The sequence below is a fragment of the Acinonyx jubatus genome, chromosome D2 (assembly GCF_027475565.1).
Source record: "Acinonyx jubatus isolate Ajub_Pintada_27869175 chromosome D2, VMU_Ajub_asm_v1.0, whole genome shotgun sequence".
Classification (NCBI taxonomy): domain Eukaryota; kingdom Metazoa; phylum Chordata; class Mammalia; order Carnivora; family Felidae; genus Acinonyx; species Acinonyx jubatus.
Window position 1 is genome coordinate 52,404,909 of NC_069393.1, and position 21,244 is coordinate 52,426,152.

General features: G+C 40.1%; 1 protein-coding gene across 4 annotated transcripts in view; it reads left to right on the forward strand.

Moving 5' to 3' along the window:
• The first annotated feature begins 477 nt into the window (after nt 1-477).
• Nucleotides 478-21,244, forward strand: part of LGI1 (leucine rich glioma inactivated 1) — a 38,677-nt gene continuing 17,910 nt past the window's right edge. The window contains exons 1-4 of one of the 4 annotated variants that reach the window (XM_015061908.3): nt 482-1,049; nt 1,455-1,526; nt 20,162-20,233; nt 20,330-20,401. In XM_015061908.3, coding sequence (XP_014917394.1) covers nt 835-1,049; nt 1,455-1,526; nt 20,162-20,233; nt 20,330-20,401 — 431 coding nt within the window. In that variant the 5' untranslated portion in view covers nt 482-834. Of the gene's footprint in view, nt 1,050-1,454; nt 1,527-20,161; nt 20,234-20,329; nt 20,402-21,244 lie in introns of all 4 variants that reach the window. The other 3 variants (XM_015061911.3, XM_015061910.3, XM_027062651.2) reach the window with 3 other exon arrangements.

Sequence of the window (21,244 nt, forward strand, 5' to 3'; positions counted from 1 at the left end):
GGTTCCACTACTAACACAGGGGGAGTGAGAAATGAGGCAAGTGGATTATGCACAGAGGCAGTCCACACTGCCATCTCCACACCTCATTGGGGAAGGAGAGGATGGCTTACATATGGGGGGGGGGGGAGGTATTATGATAACCAATAATTCATAACTGTTGATAAGTGTCAGGAAAGTATTTACTCACATTCATTCCCTGAAAGTCACATTCTCCATGTGTTCTCATTTGTCTTTCAACGATGGCATCAGTCAGGTGGATTCAGCAAAAACTACCAAGGTTTTAGCCAAATGCTGCAGAGGGAGAGAGTTTCATTTAACTTCATTTTTCCAGCCAGGGCTGGCTCCAAAGCGAGTTTTTGGTTTGCTACATGCAAAGCAAATTCCCAGAGGTTTCTGAGACTGCCGAGATCTGATACAAGATGACTGCTCCCACCCACCCACCCACTAATAAGACAGAAAGCCATCCTATTTTTGGTAACAATTAAAGAGCCTCCCCGTGCAAGCCGAACGCTGTTTATTTTCTGTTACATCACTTCACTTTGCCTTTGAAGGCTGGTCTGTGCTCAGTGTTCTCGTGGTGATGCAAGTCGGCTCTCTCCTCCAGCCGTTGGGTCCCTCCCATCACACAGCACCTCACAGGTCTCTTCCCGGAGCAGCGCATTGCTGGAGCGAAGAGCAGCTCACGAATCAGCTGCAGGTCCCCGGTTTGAAAAGCAGAGATACAGAGAGGCAAAGGAAAAGGGTGGACTCCTGTGTGACCTGGTCTCAGAGCAAGACAATCACCAGCTGAATTCCAGAAGCCCTGTTCATGTTTGGGGATATTTTTTCGACTGCATGGAATCAGAGAGAAGCCAAAGGATGGGAAATGCCTGCATCCCCCTGAAAAGAATCGCTTATTTCCTATGTCTCTTATCTGCGCTTTTGCTGACTGAGGGGAAGAAACCAGCGAAGCCAAAATGCCCTGCCGTGTGTACTTGTACCAAAGATAATGCTTTATGTGAGAATGCCAGATCCATTCCACGCACCGTTCCTCCTGATGTTATCTCATTGTAAGGCCCGTAAGCATTTTGATATCTAATTTACGATTTAAAAATTCCAGCCGATGTATTTGGGGCTTTTTGTATGTATTGGTAGGAGGGCATGGAGAGAGAAATTCCTCTTGCGTGCTTGGCCATTTGACAATGCTAACATTTTGCTGCATTTAGAAATTTTGATTTTTATTAGCTGCTATGGAACCTGCTTAGAGACCCCCCAACCCCTGAACATTATTGTGGGAAACCTGTAGCCGATTCATCTCTCCTACTTCATCTGGGAAGGAACAGTATCGTACTTCATAAAATAGTGTCAAAATAGTGACTGTTTTGCTAAACCGGATTAACATAAGGTTTGTTCTGTGTGTGTGTGTGTCTCTTTGTGTCTGTCTGTCTGTTTGTTTTTTGTTTGTTTTCTTTCAGATCCTTTGTGAGATCTGGTTTTACTGAAATCTCAGAAGGGAGTTTTTTATTCACACCATCGCTGCAGCTCTTGTGAGAAATATTTATATCATGACTATTTTTAATATAGCATATATTTGGATAAGCCCTCTAGTAAAGCGATCTCAATATTAATTTTGTCAAATGTGACTGTGTTTCTGGAAAGAAAAAGAATATCAGTAAAGTAAGAGGTAGCGGGGTTTGTTTGCGACTTGACATGGGCAGTGCAGGTTGTTTCTTGCAAGGGTACATTTGCTAACCTGTAATGCTGTCTACTTTCATGGCTATTTATGAAGTTGTTGGAATGTTTGCAACAATGATCCCAATTCCATGCCACTATTTTACTTTCATTTTTGACTTGGGAACTTTGCTTATTTCGCCCTGGAGTTTTTGAATTAGTCCATACAGAACCCTGCGTAACATATGCGCTCAAGATGTTGTCTCCCAGGGATCTGGGGCTGGCTGCTACCCTGTATGATTTACCATGTGGGGAAAAACAAATCCGGGTTCCTTCGAGGTAACTCCTTAATATATTAACTCTCGTGAGATTGTTTTCTAATCTCCTGTAATTTATAACTTACAAGGAGGGAAGGAAAATATTAATATAGGATAGTGCAAAGGATTAGTCTTTGCTGTATGTTTTGAGTTAGCCACGAGGGAACCACATATTCAGTCTATGTCTCGAAACAGTCAAAAAACAATATTCGACTAAGAAATCAGATTTCTCCGCAGGCACAATATCACATGTATAATTTGTTTGGACGTGTAATGTTGGGGCCATTGGAGTGCTAGTCCTTAGAGCAGGACCACGTGAGGGTCAAGAGGTCCCCTGGTACTCAGGTATCAGGCAACAGATTAGAGTTGTAGTGACATGGGTCCAGGAGGAAATTTAGCCAATTGTCAGTCAACTGAGTTTTGGCTATCTGAACTGCATGATTCAGGACCCAAGTTTTTTGCTTGCTTGTTTTTGTTTTCTTGCCTTAATTGGCCATCTTGGCTGTTTTAAGTTATATAGAGAGAGACAAACAGCATGATTTGAAATTGGAGAGACCTGTGTAAATCTAACCCCACTATTCATTAGAAACTAGACATGGAATCTTGTACAAATGACTAAATCTCTCTGAGCCTCAGTCTCCTCATCTGTAAAATGGAGGTGATAATGCATTGAAGGAGTGTTACCAGAGATAATCAAGATTTAAGTAGATAAAATGCTTGGCATCAGGTATGAAAAATTGTTTACACATTTTACAAAAGGTGGAGGTTTAATTTCTTACATAAAGCTATAAAGCCAAAAAAAAAAACTCCGTTAAATCTGTTAATATATTGCTTTATCTATATGAAATCCCAAAACTGGTTTGTCTATATCATTGATTCACAACCCCCGATCAGGTGTTATGACATTATGTAACAATGTTGGCTAATGTCTTTCTACCAGCTAATGTCTTTGAGTGATACACAATTGAGTAGAATATTCTTAAGGGATTTACCTGATTGATGGCTAGTGGTGTGATTAGAGGAAGTGTTCACACATCAAACAGACCCAAAAAAGAGTCAGGCAAAGAGCACACGAAGAGGCAAAGTCTCCAGTGCTGGAATCCTTCTATAGCGTAAGAATTGGTCGTATCTGAAAACGCGATACATTGTGCTTCTGTTGTCCACTTGTTAAATAAATAAATGGCTCATTTAAAAAGCATCCTTTTGATGAGCTGAGGCACCTCCTTCCCCCCAGGATAGTTAAATAGATCAGTCCTTAAAACTCAAGAAGGGTCGGTCAACACATACTAATATTCCAACACTAAATAGACATTAGCTGTGACACAGAAAACCTGGATAGAGCAACCCCATCAGTCAGAACGCCCCTACTTTGTTTTTGCTGGAGGACCAGCCTCACAGGCACAGATGCCGGACAGTGTTATAGGAATAGTTACCGGCTGCTGCGGGGTAATGTGATTCCACGTATTTAGAATCACAGAGGGAAGCCAAGGAACTGGTTTTTAAATAGCCCACACCGAGTGTGTGCCATGCCCCTGTGTCCCATGCTCTGAGTTCCTATGGAACATTCCAGCCCTTATTTCTAAAAGCAGTTCAGGTTTCAGAAATAACAAAAGGGCGAGTGATTCTTGCCCGGTATGTCCTTACTTAACTCACATTGGCTAACCTCAACATGGCAGATTTGTGCCAGGGCAGAGCTTATGCAAAAATGTCAGGTGTCAAAGTTTGTCTCTGATCTCAGGACCCTGTTTCCTAAAGATTTTGCTCCCTATTCTTCCTGCCCAATGTTCTCTGCTTCCTGCTCCTCAGGAAAGGGTCTAATAAGCTGATTTTCACTGAGGAGGAAATAAATTCTAAGGCTCCAAATACGAATTGTGCCATAATCATAACATTGATGGGACTAGGTTCACAGACAGGAAGAGTTCTCCTATGGGGTAGGGCCGTCCAGTGCCCTGAAAAACCCATGTGGGCTGCCAACTCCCCGTGGAACATGAAGACAAAGGGGCCTGAATTTGCCTTTGCATGACTTTTGCCATCAAACGAGGCCTGGATCACACCAGCCATTGCTTGTGTTTTGCAATGAATTCTAAAGCATTTGTGATTGTGGACTGACCTGTCATATCCTGTGAAGATGCAAACTTCAGACTCAGTTCTGCTTGATTGACACACAAACACAGTCGGTTTCTTGCTCTGTTTTTGAAAAGGGAAAAGAAATGACCCATTCCCATCATCCACGCTAACAATCTGATAATTTTGTTATGGCTTTTTCAGACCTTCTGAAGAAGCATGATGAGAAGTACTTTTTGAAATGTCAGCTCCGGGTAGTGAGGGAAACGGACGCAGTGCCTCCTTAAGTTGCATACCGTGTTTTGGGGGAAAAGATCCTGGTAGGCCATGGCTGGCAATGTGCATTGGAGAGCAAGAACAGCAAGAGCCCAGACTCTGTAGAGAGGAGAGAAAGAATAGAATTATCACAAAAAAAAAAAAAGAAAGAAAATCATCAAATTAGTTGTATAAAACATTTTAAAAATGTCTTATTTACGGTTTTAAGCAGCAACAATAACAAAACTTTGCCTAAGAAAATGCAATTTCATTCATGTTTTCCATAGGGCCAGTCACGAAGCATAACCAAGGAGAATGATTATTCACTTGGGTTTGATTTTAGCGGTGGAGAACAGTGCTTGGAGTGAATGCAATTTACAGAAATGTGTTTTCACACATTAAAGCCCTGTTCTTCTCAATTATAGACTGAAATCCCCAATGATAAAGGCTCATTCCAGAAGTAAAATTCTAACTGAAGAGTATAAAATGTGGTCACATTTCCATTCATTTATAAAATGTTTAATAAACTAAATCCCTCCAATTCTTATGAGAGTGCTGCAGGGAATAAATTACAGGATTGATTTTAGTATCATGCTATATATATAAGAATTCAGTGTGGTCAGAAAAAAATTCTATTTATTCCAATGAGATTTGATCTTGTTTGAAGCAATAGAATTGATCCTTGTGGGGGAGAAGATATCAAAAAAATCACTATTTCTTTTCTTAATCCACAATCGGCACACAAGTACATAGTCCATAAGAAGTAAAAAAACTAAATAAGGAAAAAGCAAATACCGTGAACAAGGTAAATAATAAGTCCATCCTTATTAAGGTTTTATCGTTTAGTCCTTCAAAATATTCTTTGTCTGGGAAAATATATCCATGGCCTATCTCTTCTTTGCAGTGATCAGCCCCCTTTCATCCTTAGGTTACAAGATTAAGAAAAATTGTAGCACTCTCTTTTTTTATTTTTTTTTTAATGATTATTTGTTTTTGAGAAAGAGAGGGAGAGAGAGAGAGACAGAGCACAAGCAGGGGAGGGGCAGAGAGAGAGGGAGACACAGAATCCGAAGCAGGCACCAGGCTCTGAGCTGTCAGCACAGAGCCTGACACTGGGCTCAAACTCACCAGCCATGAGATCGTGACCTGGCTGGGTGCTTAACGACTGAGCCACCCGGGCACCCCATATGTAGCACTCTTTGATGAGTACTCAAGCCAGACCTAAAAGCTAAGAGGGCTTCTAGAGGAATTATTTGCTGGCTGTGTATGAGCCTGTTTTGGTTTATGCCCAGCTGATGCCCCTCCCCCCCCACAATAGACCAAGATGTAAAAATTTCAGCCAGCTAACTAGGTTGTTCTGTCTACAACTTGCCTAAGGACCCATAGATCTGGTTTTGAGCTTTTTAATTAATTAATTGTCGTGACTGCAAGCTGACCCTGTACAACCAATGTTTTCTCTGAAAGTGTATTTCATCCTTTCAATTATTCAAGCAAGAAACTTAGGAGTTACCAGCCCCTTATCCCTCACTATTCACTTCCAACCAGACAAGTCCTCTCTCAAACAGGATGAGAACCTGCCACCTCTTCTTCACCCCAGGGCCATGGCCCTGAATGAGGCTGCAATTCACCCCTCAGGCCACTGTAGGAGTTTGTGCACTGGGTGCCTGTTTAACCCTCCTCCATTAGTGTTACTTTCCTGAAACACAGATCTCATCAAGTCACACTTGTGCTTGGAAATGTTTAATGTTTCCCTAGAAACAGAGAAAGACTGAACATCTGAATTGGTATTAATAGAATTTGGCTATTGGTCCAGGGTCATCTCTCATAATATTGACACCACACACACACACACACACACACACACACTCTCTCTCTCTCTCTCTCTCTCTCTCTCTCTCTCCCCTTTGGCTCCATTTATACCAGACTGAAGTACCTCATTCCCTGACCTCTATTTTCTCAAGCTCTATAGATTTTACAGATGTCTCTCGTTCTTCCTGTCACTTACTAGAGTTCTTTGTGCTTGTATCTGCCCCATGTCTCTGGACATCATGGAGGGTTATCAATAGCCAAGGTCCTACAAAAGAGCCCAGATGTTGTAAGTCTGGACTAAGCATGTTATTTGTTGGATTCAATCCATATTTTCACAGATTTTATGCTTAATACTCTTGCTTTCCTATCAGTAGATAGTCACATCCTTTTTCATGTTTGGTGTACCCTATCAGATTTCACATGAGCTAATTGTGTGGAGAGCTAGAAAGTGAACTGAACCAAAAAAGAAAAAAAAGTGAAGAGATTTTCTTCAGCCTCAGAATAAAGGTGTTGTTCACCGACTCAGTTCCCTCCTTTTTTAAAAAACTTTTTTTTTTAATGTTTATTTTTGAGAGAGACAGAGACAGAGCATGAGCGGGGGAGGAGCGGAGAGAGAGGGAGACACAGAATCTGAAACAGGCTCCAGGCTCTGAGCTGTCAGCACAGAGCCCAACGCAGAGCTTGAACTCACAAACTGCGAGATCATAACCTGAGCTGAGGCCAAAGCTCAACCAACTGAGCCACCCAGGCACCCTGTCAGTTCCCTCCTGCATATTGGCATCTTAAGTTGGGAATCGTCCCCCTTCCCTAGGAACCAAGGACTGTTCCTACAAAGAGAGTAATGGTTGGGTGATATTCTCTCAAGCCAAAGAGAAGCTCCCCAATCTGTCCTAGGGACCCAGGTTGACCTAGAAAGTGTGGGATAGAACACAATGTGGGGAGCCCCTGACTCTGAGGTTCAGGTTACTGGAGGACTTCTACCCTCCTCCCTCCTGAAGACCTAGATATAGACTAAATTTGAGTGGGTCAGGCAGAGAGTCTAGTCAAGAAACTACATTGCCTTTGGGACCAGAACAAAATAGTGGAAGGCAGACTGCGAGGCATGGCCACATCCTCTTCCCCAGGAGAGGCCAGGGCCAGTAGAAGTTTACCTGGAGACCCCGTCCTCCCTGTTCTCTGCCTCTTCACTTTCTTTATGCTTCCCACCCCCCCCCCTGCCCCATCTCTTCACACCTACTCCTGGGCTGTCCCAATCCTCTCTTCTGTGTCAGGTGTGTTATTTGTACATATAAATTATACTTTAAAAAAAAAAGGAAAGGAAAAAAGCATGGTGTTATGATGTTAAACTTCACCAGAGATTTCCAGTATACCAGAGCGTAAAAGGCAAAGCCTTTCCTGAGACGCACTGCCTGAGTCTCTTCTGTCCCACTTGGACTTCTACTAGGCCTTTGACATGTAAGAAATCAAATATTTCTCCCAGGTTCTCTATTGATTCTGGAGGTCAACTAGCTTCTCTCTTGTGAAGGGTAAAATTCCCCCATTCTCCTGTCCAACAAGACATCCAAAGGGAAATGTTGCTTAAGCTTAAAGAGTATGAAGATGAAAAAAAAAATTCATTAACATAGGGTAATTTCCTTTTTGACTTATTTGTGTTTGCTTAGCTAAAAGTATTTATTCATTGCATCGTGGCAAGCAGTAACAAAATGAAAGCAAAAAGTTTCCCATTTCATAAACACATTTTTGGATTCTGCTGTGCAACAGGCATAGCATTGGACTTTGTTAGGGACACAGAGATGAGTGTCACCTCCCTCCCTGACCTGATATGCAGCTCTCAGTTAACAGAGATCCCTAATAAGGTAAATTATAATTGCCTGATTTTGAATGTATCATAATGTAGTCTCTTTTTTAAACAATTTTATCGTAAACTAGTCTTTAAAAAAATTTTTTTAATGTTTATTTATTTTTGAGAGAGAGAGAGAGACAGTACGTGAGCAGGGGAGGGGCAGAGAGAGAGGGAGACACAGAATCGGAAGCAGGCTCCAGGCTCCGAGCTGTCAGCACAGAGCCTGATGCAGGACATGAACTCACAAACCATGAGATGACCTGACCCATGAGATCAGGACCTGAGCCAAAGTTGGATGCTCAACTGACTGAGCCACCCGGGTGCCCCTATTGTAAGCCAGTCTTGATTGGCTTTCTCATTTTGTTCAAAATGATATCCAGTTGATTGGTGATGATGGTGACTTGTGCCAACTGTTGAGATATAGGCTACAGAATGATTGAAGGGGCTTTGTGGTGACAGCTGTGATATCCAAATGGCTAACCCTGGAGAGCTGGCAATGTGGCAGGTAGCAAAGAACACAGGTTTTATGGTGAAATAAACATGGGTTCAGTTTCCACTCTGTTGCTTAGTAGTTCTATGAGTTGGGGCAAGTTTTATCAAGCCTCATTATCTGCATCTGCAAAATGGGGACTAATCATAGATTGCACAGGATCACAGTAAAGATTAAATGAAGCAATAAAGCAAAAAAATTTTCATTCAAAAATGAAAAATAAAGTACTTGGCACTGTGCCTGTAAGTCAATATGAAATGTTAGCTTTTATTATAGTTTTTGAAAATCACTTTAGTATATATGGGGCTGAAGCGAGCACTGAAAATCACTTTAATTTGACTGACCACAACATCAGATTAGCATCCGATTGTATGGGCTGGGTTTGCTTAGGATCCTAGATTCAAAATTTTGTTGTTCTACGCATAGGTCTCCATCAGAACCTGCTAAGAAATCTTTCCTTCAAATACTTCTGACAGAAAACATAAACTATTTACCTTTCTTGGGGTCAGGGACAGAGAGGAAGCAGAATGTTCTCACTTCCTCCTCATGAAAAAAATGCACCACATTTTGTAAAACATGATTTTGTTCAAAATAATGAACACAGACCAGTATTCAGATGAGTGGTTCTGTGACAGGATAGAAAGAAGTCTGCACTAGAAGACATTTGTTTCAAATCCAGTTCAGCCATTAATGGGCTTTCTGAACTTGGGTTGGTCACAAAATGTCCATAGGCCTCAGATTTTATATGTAGAGAATACCAGAGATAGACCAATTATGGTTCTCAAACTCAAATGCCAGTGGGGGTTGGGTGGTAGCATAAATAAAGGAATCAGCTGGGTATAAGACCTTAGGGCCTGGTAGTGACTGGGGTAAACCAGAGAAGGCATGCCTTGCCTAAAAATGACATCCTCCGCTCCAAATGATTATTGCTGATGAGAATATGGTACATGAACATGGGGTCATATTTTCCTTATTTTCAGGAAAAGGCAAAAATCTGGAAGCAGATTTTTTTTAAAGGATAAACACCAAATAAAATGTAAGTTGACATTTTGAAACCTTTACATTCAATTAACTAAGGCATCTTCCTGGCTTAAAACAATTCTATTGTATTTTGTTCTATTCTACAAATAGAGTTACTTTAAATTATAATATAGAAAGTGGTCTTGTTAAAGAAATGGACAAAATTTATTGTATCAGTTCTAACAAACCAGTAAATTGGATTGTTAAATGAAAGAGCCTCATAATATGGAATTGACTATTATAGAATCATTATTAAAATAATAATGTAGTTCTCAATTTCTCATGGTGGCTGATGATAAAACAATATTTCACTATCCCTCCCATGGGCAGGGACTAGAAAGGAATTGTGCCTGTTTGCATGGCGAGATGGCAAGTGTTTGCCTGTGTCAGGTGTGATTAAAAAGCAACGAGCCTTTAAAAAAAATAAACAGACAAGAATTTGTATGCACAAATAACTCTGGAGTTGCAGCAAATTCCTGTGGAAGGTCATAGATTCCTCCCTTCTATGCTTCCATGGTGAAGCATTTCTAGATCCTTCTCTGAGAATTGTCTTTGCTGCCGCTTTACAAGCCATGCAGTAAAACCAGGCAGTCTTTTTAGGGGGTGTTTGTCATTTTTGAATTGCCTGATGCTAAGCACTTTATAAGTCTCTCTCTCTCTCTCTCTCTCTCTCTCTCTCTCTCTCTCTCTCTTTTTAACTTCATCATCACAATAACCCTATGAGGGGGTATGATTACCTCCATTCCACAGAGGAAGCACTGAGTCCTAGAAGGGTTTTAGGTAACCTCCTCAATGTCTCACCCTTCCTAAGTGGCACATCTGGAGTTTAAACCCATGTCCTCACTTTTAATTACTTTCGTCTACTTCCTCTTGAACATGAATCACCGGGCTTGACTTTGCACAGTTCTGTTCCCAAAATCCAACCCCCTCTCAAAGGGTCAACCTTTGCCATTAATGAGGGTATTCAGGGGAATGTGTCCTGACTCCTGGACACAATTAATGAGAAGGAGTTTCAAAAGCCCTTTGAAAGAGTGGCAGCATTACTGGCAAGAACATCTCGTTTCCCTAGGATTCAACTCTCATTTGTATGTGTAAGCTCTGGTCTCCTTACTTGAAAAAAAAGAGAGAGAGGAAAAAAATAGTAAATGAAAAAGGACTTATACACTTTAAAGTTATGCCTTAGACCAGCATTTTCTAAACCCGTGTCCTGTGGAAAAACTGTCCTGAAAGAAATGCGTCTGTGCTCAAATAAATTTGGGAAACTGCACATTTTACCCCCACTTTGACTATTCACAAGACACTGGGCTTAGAAAAGCCTCTGGAATTATTTCATGTCATTTCACTTTTCTTAACATCTCATAGGATATTGGGAATCTATGCCTTTGGTATGCATATTATTTATTAGATTAATTACTTGTACCCCACCTTCTTTTAGAAAGCCTTGCTAGCAGTGCTTAGGCAGGTACAAAGAATTCCATCTTGGAGGATACATGAAACCATTTATCTCCATATAAGGCCTAACTCAGACCATCTTGTTAGTGTGGATTCATCGGGTGTGAGATCTGGGAGGACGCCTCCCTGCCACACTGTCCACCTGGTCAAGCAGCTTGGCACACACAGCTTCTCTGGGCACCTCCCATTGGGTGCTCCATCTTCCTGAAGAAGTAGATTACCACTTGCAGCATGTTAAAGGAAAAATGCCCCTGAACTTAAATCTACACTCTCACCGTTTTTGTCTGGAGCAGGTTCCATCACAGCTATTTCCCAAATGGCTAATCCAACATTTCTGTGGGTATGTTCCGTGGAATATTCGTTTTACATAAAGCTCAGTGATAAAAGGGTCCCATGATCAATAAAATTGGGAAATTGCATATTTCATTCCCTTTTGAAGAGTCTCTGTTTAAGGATAGAAAGATCAGTGTAATTAAGATTATCTTCAATTATCTTCACTTACTCACTTTTCCCAGACTTATTTGGATTTTTGTTGTTGTTGTTGTTCATGTACAATCTCTCAACGCTATAAAGGCCTCATATTTCAGGGAATATACTCTGGGAACAACTGGGCAAGGCTGTTCTAGATTTGTAGCAGATAAGTGGGCAGATCTGATGGGATTAAAAAGAGGAAGCGTGGCCTTGCCTATGACATTACCAGTCTAAGCACAGAATCCCAGCTCTGCCAGTTACAGGCTTCAAATTACTTTACCTCTCTCACTTTGGTTTTTCTTTATATTTTAAGAGGAGAATATAAAACCTAAATTAAAGTGTTCATTTTAAGATTAAAATGAGTTAATAGATGGCAAGCTGCTGAAGATGAGGCCTGTCACAGAATAGGCTTAAAATTTAAGTCCCTTCTCCTTGGTGCTTCAAGACCAGGGCAATACACGCTGAATTTACACACATCAGGAGGATGGGCTGTTGACTAGTTATGCCAACTCCTAGAAAGGAAAAGTTTGACTATCCTGGGATGAGAGGTAATAGACTATAAAAGCAATGAGGTAGATCCATGCTCTAATCTTTGCTAGTATGCATGCCAAGAATATTCCAAAGGGAATCCCTGCAACTCTAACACCTACATTCTAATCCTGGCCCTGCCACTGATAAAAGATGTATGTGACCTTAGGTAAATCACTTAACTTATGGAGACCTGTTTTCTCACCTTAAAAAAGAGGAATTGGGGGCACCTGGGTGGCTCAGTTGGTTAAGTATCCAACTTCTGCTCAGGTCATGATCTCACAGTTCGTGAGTTCAAGCCCTGCATCAGACTTTCTGCTGTCAGTCAACACAGTGCCCACTTTGGATCCTCTGTCTCCCTCTCTGTGCCTCTCCCCCCTCTCAAAAATAAATAAACATTAAAAAAAAAAAAGGAGGACGTAAACTACATACCTCTCTGGAGTGCCCCTCACCTCCCACCATATTTACATGAAGCTAAAGTAGGGTTGTTTCCTATCAATCCAGATGAAGAGGTGGTGGTCTACTTAAGTGTCAGCTGAATTGCACTGAGAATGTTTTGCAAGGATGAGAGACCAAAAAACCCCCAAAACCAAAAAACTGTGACATAATGTGCTCATGTGTGATGCTTCCCATTTTAATGCTTTCCTGTCTTAAAAACATATTTTTAAATATTCAAGTGTAAATTATTCACATGGCACATGCACCTAGAATATGTGCATTTAACTAAAGTGAATCATCAGCCTATCATTAATTATCATTCAACCAGCCCTATTCTTTTAGATAAAGGAGAATATTAGTAACTGAAGGGGCTGAATCATTTAAGCACAGTGAGCTCTAAACAAGTTGGCAAGCTTTCCAGCTATGCCCTTAAATCTTCTAGCAGCTTATAGCCTGTGTGGCTTGATCTCTCATTTATCTATATATGCATATATAATACATGTTGCATATGTGCCTGGAATTGTGCGTTTTTGTGTCACACACACTACCCATGGCTGGTTAATTACTTGGACGATGCCCATAACAGTTCTCTTGGACAGGTGACAATCTCACTAGACCTCAGTTTCCCTAGCAGTAAAACTAAGGTTCTTCACTATATCTAACGGCTCTTCCAGATCTGATGTTTTATATCTATGCTCTTTGATTATTCTCTGGCAGAAGCATTGGAGACATGCTCACGTACATTCTCTCATGTAATTCTTAGAATCTTCCAGGAAGTCTTTTTGTTATCATAATTCCGATCTTGACAGATGATGAAACAGATTCACCTACTTTATGCATCACGTACATAATAAGTGACAATTACAAGCTTCGAAACCAGATTCTCTAGTCTATATCTGATTAATGCCATCTCCAAGTGAAAGTACTGGCTGCTCACTCTTTTCTTCTTCATGCAGAGTAGTCTTTCCTGAGGGGACATTATATGGGAGACCACTCCTAAATCATCTCCACCACCCCCCCCGCCCCAAATAGCCAGAAGAATCTGCTCTGGCCTAGAAGACACAATGCAGGCCACTCATGTGTGAATGAAAATTCTAATGGTAATCGAGATATCACAAGTGACTAGAGGGAATTTGAAGTAGTAGGTATCATTAGAGTCAGGGGATGCTGGCACATGGCCAGATCAGCAGTCTGGTTGGAGACTAGGGGAGATTTTCTGAGCAGGATTACTCCTCCTATTCAGCTATCTGCAGCTCCGCATGCAGAGCCCAGTCCTACTGTTCCATGAATGAAGCCCACAATGCTACAAGCATAGATTCATATATATATGAAGCTAGAAACAACCTAAAATACCTTGTCTTGCCCCCTCATTTGACAACACAGCCAGGAGAAGTCTCAAGGCCACACTGAGTATTTATGGTTAATTCTGGGAATTAAGAGCCAGTCTTCCTGATTCCCTCTTCAGTGTGCTCCTCCTGCGGTCCCTGGAGAGGTGAGGAACCAGGGCAGGAAACCACTTCAGCGGCCCATTAGTCTTGGCATCAACACATGTGCCCGCCCAGTCCTTTTGCTCTTGTGGACTTCCATCTCCAGCCTCTTGGCTGGACGTTGGGCAGCCTGAAACTTGACCTTCTTCCAGTGTAGCTAGATCCTAATTCTCTGATCTTCTGCTCATTTCTTTACTTCTCTGTTGTTACCTCAGTTTCCCTCAGGACTCTGAGCTCCGTGCTGACCCTGTCACCCACTTTTTTGTTCCTTTTGAATTAAATGCTCGGGTCCTAGCTTTTGAATTCAACCAGGGACCCCCTAACAATTTTATGGCCTTGGTGTTAATTTATTGCTTGCGAAGACATGTGACCCCCCACACACACCCTCCTGCCATCTAAGCAGTTGGATGTAGGCACCAGAGGGAGGAACTGGAGCTTGAGGCTAGCAGATACTTTTCAGATACCATCCTCTGTTCCCACTGCGATATTAACAATAAAATCATGAAAGCTTTTTTAAAAAAACTATCATTGATAGGGAATTTTAAGAATATTATTCTAAATACTTGAGGAAATCAAATATGCACTTTGAAAAGATTATTACCGGGGGGTGGGAGGCAGGGGAGGGTGGGTGATGGGTATTGAGGAGGGCACCTTTTGGGATGAGCACTGGGTGTTGTATGGAAACCAATTTGACAATAAACTTCATATATTGAAAAAGAAATAAAGTGCTCTTCTCCAAGGTCAGAGCATTCTTGATGGTGATGTGATATGTGTTATCAATAAAAAGTATATATTTCATTAAAAAAAAGATTATCAGAAGTAAAGTCATATTTCTAAATATTTTCATTTTAAATCAGAAAGAATAAACATATATGAATTGAGCACTAAGCTAAACATCCTAAGGAAACAAGAGAAAATAAATAATAATTAGACAAAATAATAAATTAGAAAGCAATTGGAATAATAAATAAATCCAACATTTGATTCTTGGGAAACCAATAAAATAGCAGACCTTTGAAGGAAGCAACACTCACAAATGGAGAGAGCATTAATTATTCAATAAAAGGTTTTGAGTAAATTTGGGTAAGTATTTAGGAAAGAATCAAGGCAGTATCTCACCTCATATTATACATAAAAGTAAGTCTCAAATGGATCAAGGAGTCAAATGTTTAAAAAAATTTTTTTAAGGGGGTAGATGTAGGTAATAGTTCATTGATCTTTATGTAGGAAAGAACATTTTAAGAATAAAAGCAAAGAAAGAATATGTACCATATGTATGCATATCAATATCTTTGGGTAGTATGATTATGTAATCTTTAGTTTTTCCTTTAAGCATTTCTGTGTTTTGCAGAATTTCTACAATGAGCATATAGTGTTCATAAGCAGAATACACCAAACTGCATTCAAAAGTTTTAAAGTCTTTACTTGAAAAAAAAAATACAGGTTTAAAAGGTTTTAATATCACTTTGAGACTACTCACATTAATTAGTTCCTTTAAAAGGGGGATTATTGTTTCATTGTATTTCTTAAATCCCTATGAGCTGAACAGTGTTGTTATGGTTGTCCGCCAGAATGTAGATATTAAGTCATTATGTGACCCTATACTGACAGGCTACCAGGTGTGTCAATACCAGGGCACTGGACAAGGAGTCTTGGGCCTCATGACCTTAAGCAAAGCTTTTCACAGCCCTCTGATCCTCAGTTTCCTCTTGTCAAACAGATATTAATATCTCCTCTACCACTTTCACAGAGTTTTTCCAAAGACCAAATAAGATAATCCAGCAAGAATCTATGAAATATAGGCTATTATGAAGGCAACAACCATCATTTAAAGAATGAGCTATTGCCTGCCTGGAATTAACAGTTGGTATGTACAGTCTTCCTAAATCTCCTTCTTGTAAGGAAACATACACTCCCTTGGTTGCAGAGAGGAATAAAGTCCTCCTCATTCCCCCTACAGTCCCCTTTCTTACTGAATTCATGAGGGTGATGACTAAGAGATATAAGTGCATTACCTTTGGGGGCAAGGTCAGATTGGTCAACACACATCCCTGTGTGCACCTCTACCAAAACTCTAGGGGGAAATGCCTGATGTTTTCCTTCCCTAAGAATAGAGGAAGTGGCAGAGACCTCACAGGTTCCCATAGGACCAGAGGTGAAGAGCAAATTCTAGACTATCTCCACACCAACCCACAGGATGGCTGCTTGGCAAGCCTATGGGATCTAGATCTCTGATTTGTGCCTCAGAGTATCAAGTTCATTCAGATGGTACATTAGTCCCCACCAACCCTTCTATGATGCTGCTTTTGTGAGCATGGTTGTCAAATCTGAGTCATATTACTGCAGAGTCTTACTACATGTAGTTATGGGGACAGGCCCATCCACAGCACCTCTATGTCCCAGAGCCACTGCTCCAACTAGACTTGCTACAAGGAGCGAACTGCTCTCTCAGCCACCACAGGTAAAGAGGGGGTAGTGTAAGTGACCTGGAAGGGAAGCGGACCACATGCAGCCCAGGCTGCATATAAGAGTCACCTAAGGAGCTTTTAAACATCCTCATGACCAGGCCACACCCCAAGTGTAGAATTTAACTAGAACCCCTCAGGGTAAGAACCAGTTACCACCATATTTTTAAAGCTTCTCAGGTCTTTCCAAGTGCAACCAAGATTAAGAAGCTGTGGCTTAGGATCTAACACAGACCTAGGCATCTCCCCTGCTTCAACATTCACACAACCTTCCCTTTGCAAGTCCTCCTCCACATTCTGCTCTCTCGTAAGTGTGCCTGGCTCATACTTTGCCTGCCAGGGAGCTAACTCAACCCTGAGGCGTCCTTTCTCCTTCAGCTCCTCTGCTGGCTGGCTCCATCTCTGTTTGCTGATTCCAAATACCCAGGAAGGGACTTATCTTTAGCCTAATTTGCCTTTTGAACCAGGGTATTTGGCCCTTGGGAGGCTGACTGACCCCAGGATCAGCTATTCTGGATAAAGACATGAGTCCTAGCCCTAGTAATCTGTGGAAAGGGACAGAGTTTGTGCTCTGCTTGGTCTGCTCTAGGTCTGTCATGTGTGAAGATGGTATGGAGTAGCACAGTTTCCTTTTAACAGGGACTGTGGGATTCTTTAACAAATGGCCCAATGGCAAATCATAATATTGAAATCAAACATATTTCAAGAAATTCATAAAAATTAAGGATCAGAGTTTCACCCTCTTTATAGAACATGATTTTTAGTCTTTTAAGTATACATAGAATAATAAAATGGATAGCCTATTCAACTATATTTGTAACGTATGTATAATTTTATACATCTTTGTCTACAGAATCCTTGTCCTTAGAAAACCACAATTGAATTTAGAATTGAAAGACTAAGATACTCATTATTATCTTAACCAGAGTGATTTTTTTTTAGTTTTTATTAAGAAACTTTTTTTTATTGAAAGGTAATATACATAATGAAAAGTGTACATATACTAAGTGTTTATCTCGATGACTTTTTAAGAATGTTTTTCAGAGAAGTTTTAGGTTCACAGCAAAATTCAAGAGAAGGCACAGAGATTTCCTATATACCACCTACCCTCAGACATGCATACCCTCCCCCATTACCAACATCACCCACCACAGTGGGACATTTGTTACAATTGATGAACCTACATTAATACCCAGGGTCCCTAGTTTACATAATGGCTCACTTCTGATGTTGTAGATTCTAGGGTTTTGACAAATGTATGATAATATGTACCCATCATTCTGGTACCATACAGAGTATTTTCACAGCCCTAAAATTCTTCTGTGCTCTACCAATTTATTCCTGCTTCCACACCACTGTGGTTTTTTATAAAGTGAATATCTTTGTAATCAGCATCCAGGTCAAGAAACTAAGCACTATCATTACCCCAAAGACTCCCCTTGAGCTCCCTTCCAGTTACCACCCATCTCCAACGGTAACCACTATCTCGATTTCTGGCAGTATAGCGAGTTTTGCTGGGGTTTGTGGGGTTTTTGTGTTTTTGTTTTGTTTTGGTTTTTTTGTTTTGTTTTTTTTTATTATGTTCTGGCTTCTTTCTCTCAACTTAGGTTTGTGAGATTCATTCATATTTTTACATGTAGCTTCCGTTTTAGCCAGAGATTTTAATCCTTGAAATATCCAGTTCAACAAGCATTATTTAACCAGGAACTGTGCTCAGGGCTGGGGACACAAAAGTAAATAAGGGTAAGCCCCTGCTCTAAGGAACATTCAATCTAGTAATGTAGTAATGACAAGAAGTTAATGTAAATTGAATTCCTTTTGTTTAACAAATATTTATTCAGTGTCCACTATGGGATGGGCAGTATTACAGGTGCTAGGGATAAGCAATGGACACGCAGATACAAATTCTACTGGGAATCCTCTGTTTTATTTCCCTGACATGCATGGGCAAGTTCTGCCCACTAATATCTATTTCCTGCTCTGTTTTGCATCTAATTTCAACATAAGGGGAACTAGTGCTGAAAGCTCTTTCTTCTGGTGACTTAGAGTGTACAGTTTTGAAGTGGCTGCCCCAACCACGGGGCAGTTTGCAAAGCAGTGAGCATGGGAGGTATTTCTCAGTATCTATTTTTGCCTTATTCTATTCTGTCCATCATTGATACTGCCTATTCAGAATGAAACAAAGCTCTGGAACATAAGGAAGGCTTTGGATGTTACTTGGAGCAAAGCTGAGCAATCTTGTTTTTCACAACTGTGAAGTAAGAAGAGACAAGTGCCAGAGTTATGACTGGAATCATAAACCTTTGAATTTGTTGTAATAACTACAAGCATCTAATAAGTATCATTATTCATCAGTGTTGACTTTTCAGAGCCTAGTCAATGACTTAAGTATAAAGCTATGATGTTGGAAGAGGAGAGAAAGAGAATCCAACATCACTCCAGGATTGATAGCTTAAGATGAAATGGAACAGAGCATCTAGTTTTATTTATTTGGTTCATGTTTCCTCCCATATAAAAGTAGACATAATAGTAAACTTCACTTCCATGTATCTCTGTTTTACCTTCAAAGATTCTCAGTCATGCTCAATTCATCTCCAACTCACTGCTTTCCCCTCCCCTGATTATTCTGAAGCAATCCCAGGTGTCAAAATTTTCAAAAATGTTCAGGAAGTAAGATCTCTTAGTATTAATCTCCTTAGTTAACAGGTATAGAGAGGTGAAATCACCAAGCTAGTTAGTGCCAATTATTTTTAATCCTTAGACTTCAAAAGTAAGTCAAAAAGATTCCTAACAGAGAATATTGGACTTTACATAGTGCAGTTAAATGGGATGTATGAGATTTGAATTATCAAATTATGTCAAACACCTGGTCTAGTCCATGACCATGATCACATTTTGGATAATAGTTACAAGTGGAATAAGAGGTTCCCCCACACAAGAGCCTTAATGTGTAGATGGAACATCACTTGAACCCATTATAAATTTGTCACCAGTACATTTAAAACTTTATTTTTAGCTTGTATCAACACTTTATCTAATGAATTCCATAAATTAATACTCACTCAAAAAAAAAAAAACCACCTCATCTTTGTATTATTTGGCCTATAATCACCTCTTTTAAGTCTGTCATTCAGAAGCTGGCAACTTTTCCAAATTGTTCAACAGGATGTTGGGACTGCAGGTTGATGTTCCTTTTCATAAGTAATTTCAAAACCAAATTCTTGTGGATTTTGACATTGCAAATAAATGTGCCCAAGTGAAACTTTTTTTTTCCCAACTATTTAGTAATAAAATGGGTCTAAACCTTTTCCTAAGCCTCACTCTTTCCCATCTTCAGCCTGTTCTATTATCTAAGAAGGATGTTAGTTGATGTTCATTGAGCCAGTGTTGATGGCCTATCTACTGTGAGATATCAAAGCAAAACTAGGCTTTGATGGAGCTACTTTTCCAGGGCTTCCAGGCTTAACACCCTGAGGCACCATTGTGTGAGCTGATCAGAATGTTCCAGAAGTTTCTAGAGCAAGAGGGAAAGATTCTGTTAGTGTCTTTGTCATAAAAATGTGCAAAATGTTGCTTTGGCTGCTTTGACTGTCATACTTGTCCAGTTATATCTCAAAAATGTTACTCAGGGCATGTGACATCCATCACTGTGAGAAGTGGGACATGAAGACTCTATGAGTATCTGATGAAGAGAGAATTGGGGGTAAAAAAAAAAAAGCTTCAAAGATTACCTAAATAAACAACACTGTGAAGACAGACACCTAGACACTTTTCCATACACAACTCCCATTCATTTCTTTAAGACATAATAGCAGCAAAGATTGACAATCTGTCAGGTTAACTGTTTTCATTGTGTACTTTTTCCTGGGCAGATTATTCACATCGAACTCCTTTGATGTGATCAGTGATGATGCTTTTATTGGTCTTCCACATCTAGAGTATTTGTAAGTAAAAAAACCTTTTCTTTGACATAATGATTCAGGACAAGTCCTCTTGGGTTCCTACAGCTGTCTGACAACAAATATTATAACTTATTGCAGATTCATAGAAAACAACAACATCAAGTCCATTTCAAGACATACTTTCCGGGGACTAAAGTCTTTAATTCACCTGTAAGTATGAATGTTGCTGTTACTTTTTAAGCTTACTAATAGACAATGCAGTTTGATAATCTGTGGCTAAAGCGCCCACTTAATGGATAGTCCATGAAAATTTAAGAAACCCAAATGATTTCTCTCCATGCATACTTGCCATATCTCCCTGTCATCAGCCAGTGTGTGTCCAAGAAATTGATTACTATTAATAGGATTAGCCTAATCCAACCATAATTAGGAAAATAATCTAATGCCGGGAAGTTGTGTGACTGAAATAATTTTTTAATTATCTACTTCATTACTCACTTCATGGATAATTATGGATCGACTATATAGCTTAATTTGATATGTGCTGTTTTTCTTTTTCTGTGTAAATCCTGACTTTATATACATTTAAATATATGCTATACCCACCAGCAATGTCTACACAGTACCTGAACAACTTGTTTATAAATTAAATGTTTAATTATTCAATGGATGGCTAGAGGTACAACTGTTGTTCTTAACAGGAGACAATTTTGCCTCCTAGGGAACATTCATCAATATCTAGACACAGGTTTGATTGTCACAACTGGGGGCTGTAACTGACATCTAGTGGGTAGAGGGAAGCAATGCTCTTAAACACCCTACAATACACAGGACAGCCCCCACAACAAAGAAATATCCAGCCTAAAATGGCATAGTGCTGAGTTTGGGAAGCTTGAAAAACATGAACAAAATAACTTATTTGTCCTAGCCTCCCCCACCGTCTACACACACACACACACACACACACAAATGTATTTTTAAGAAAGCTAGAGGGCATGGGAAGAAAAAGCACTAACATTTATTAAGTCCCCACTATTATGTTGGTCAATTTGC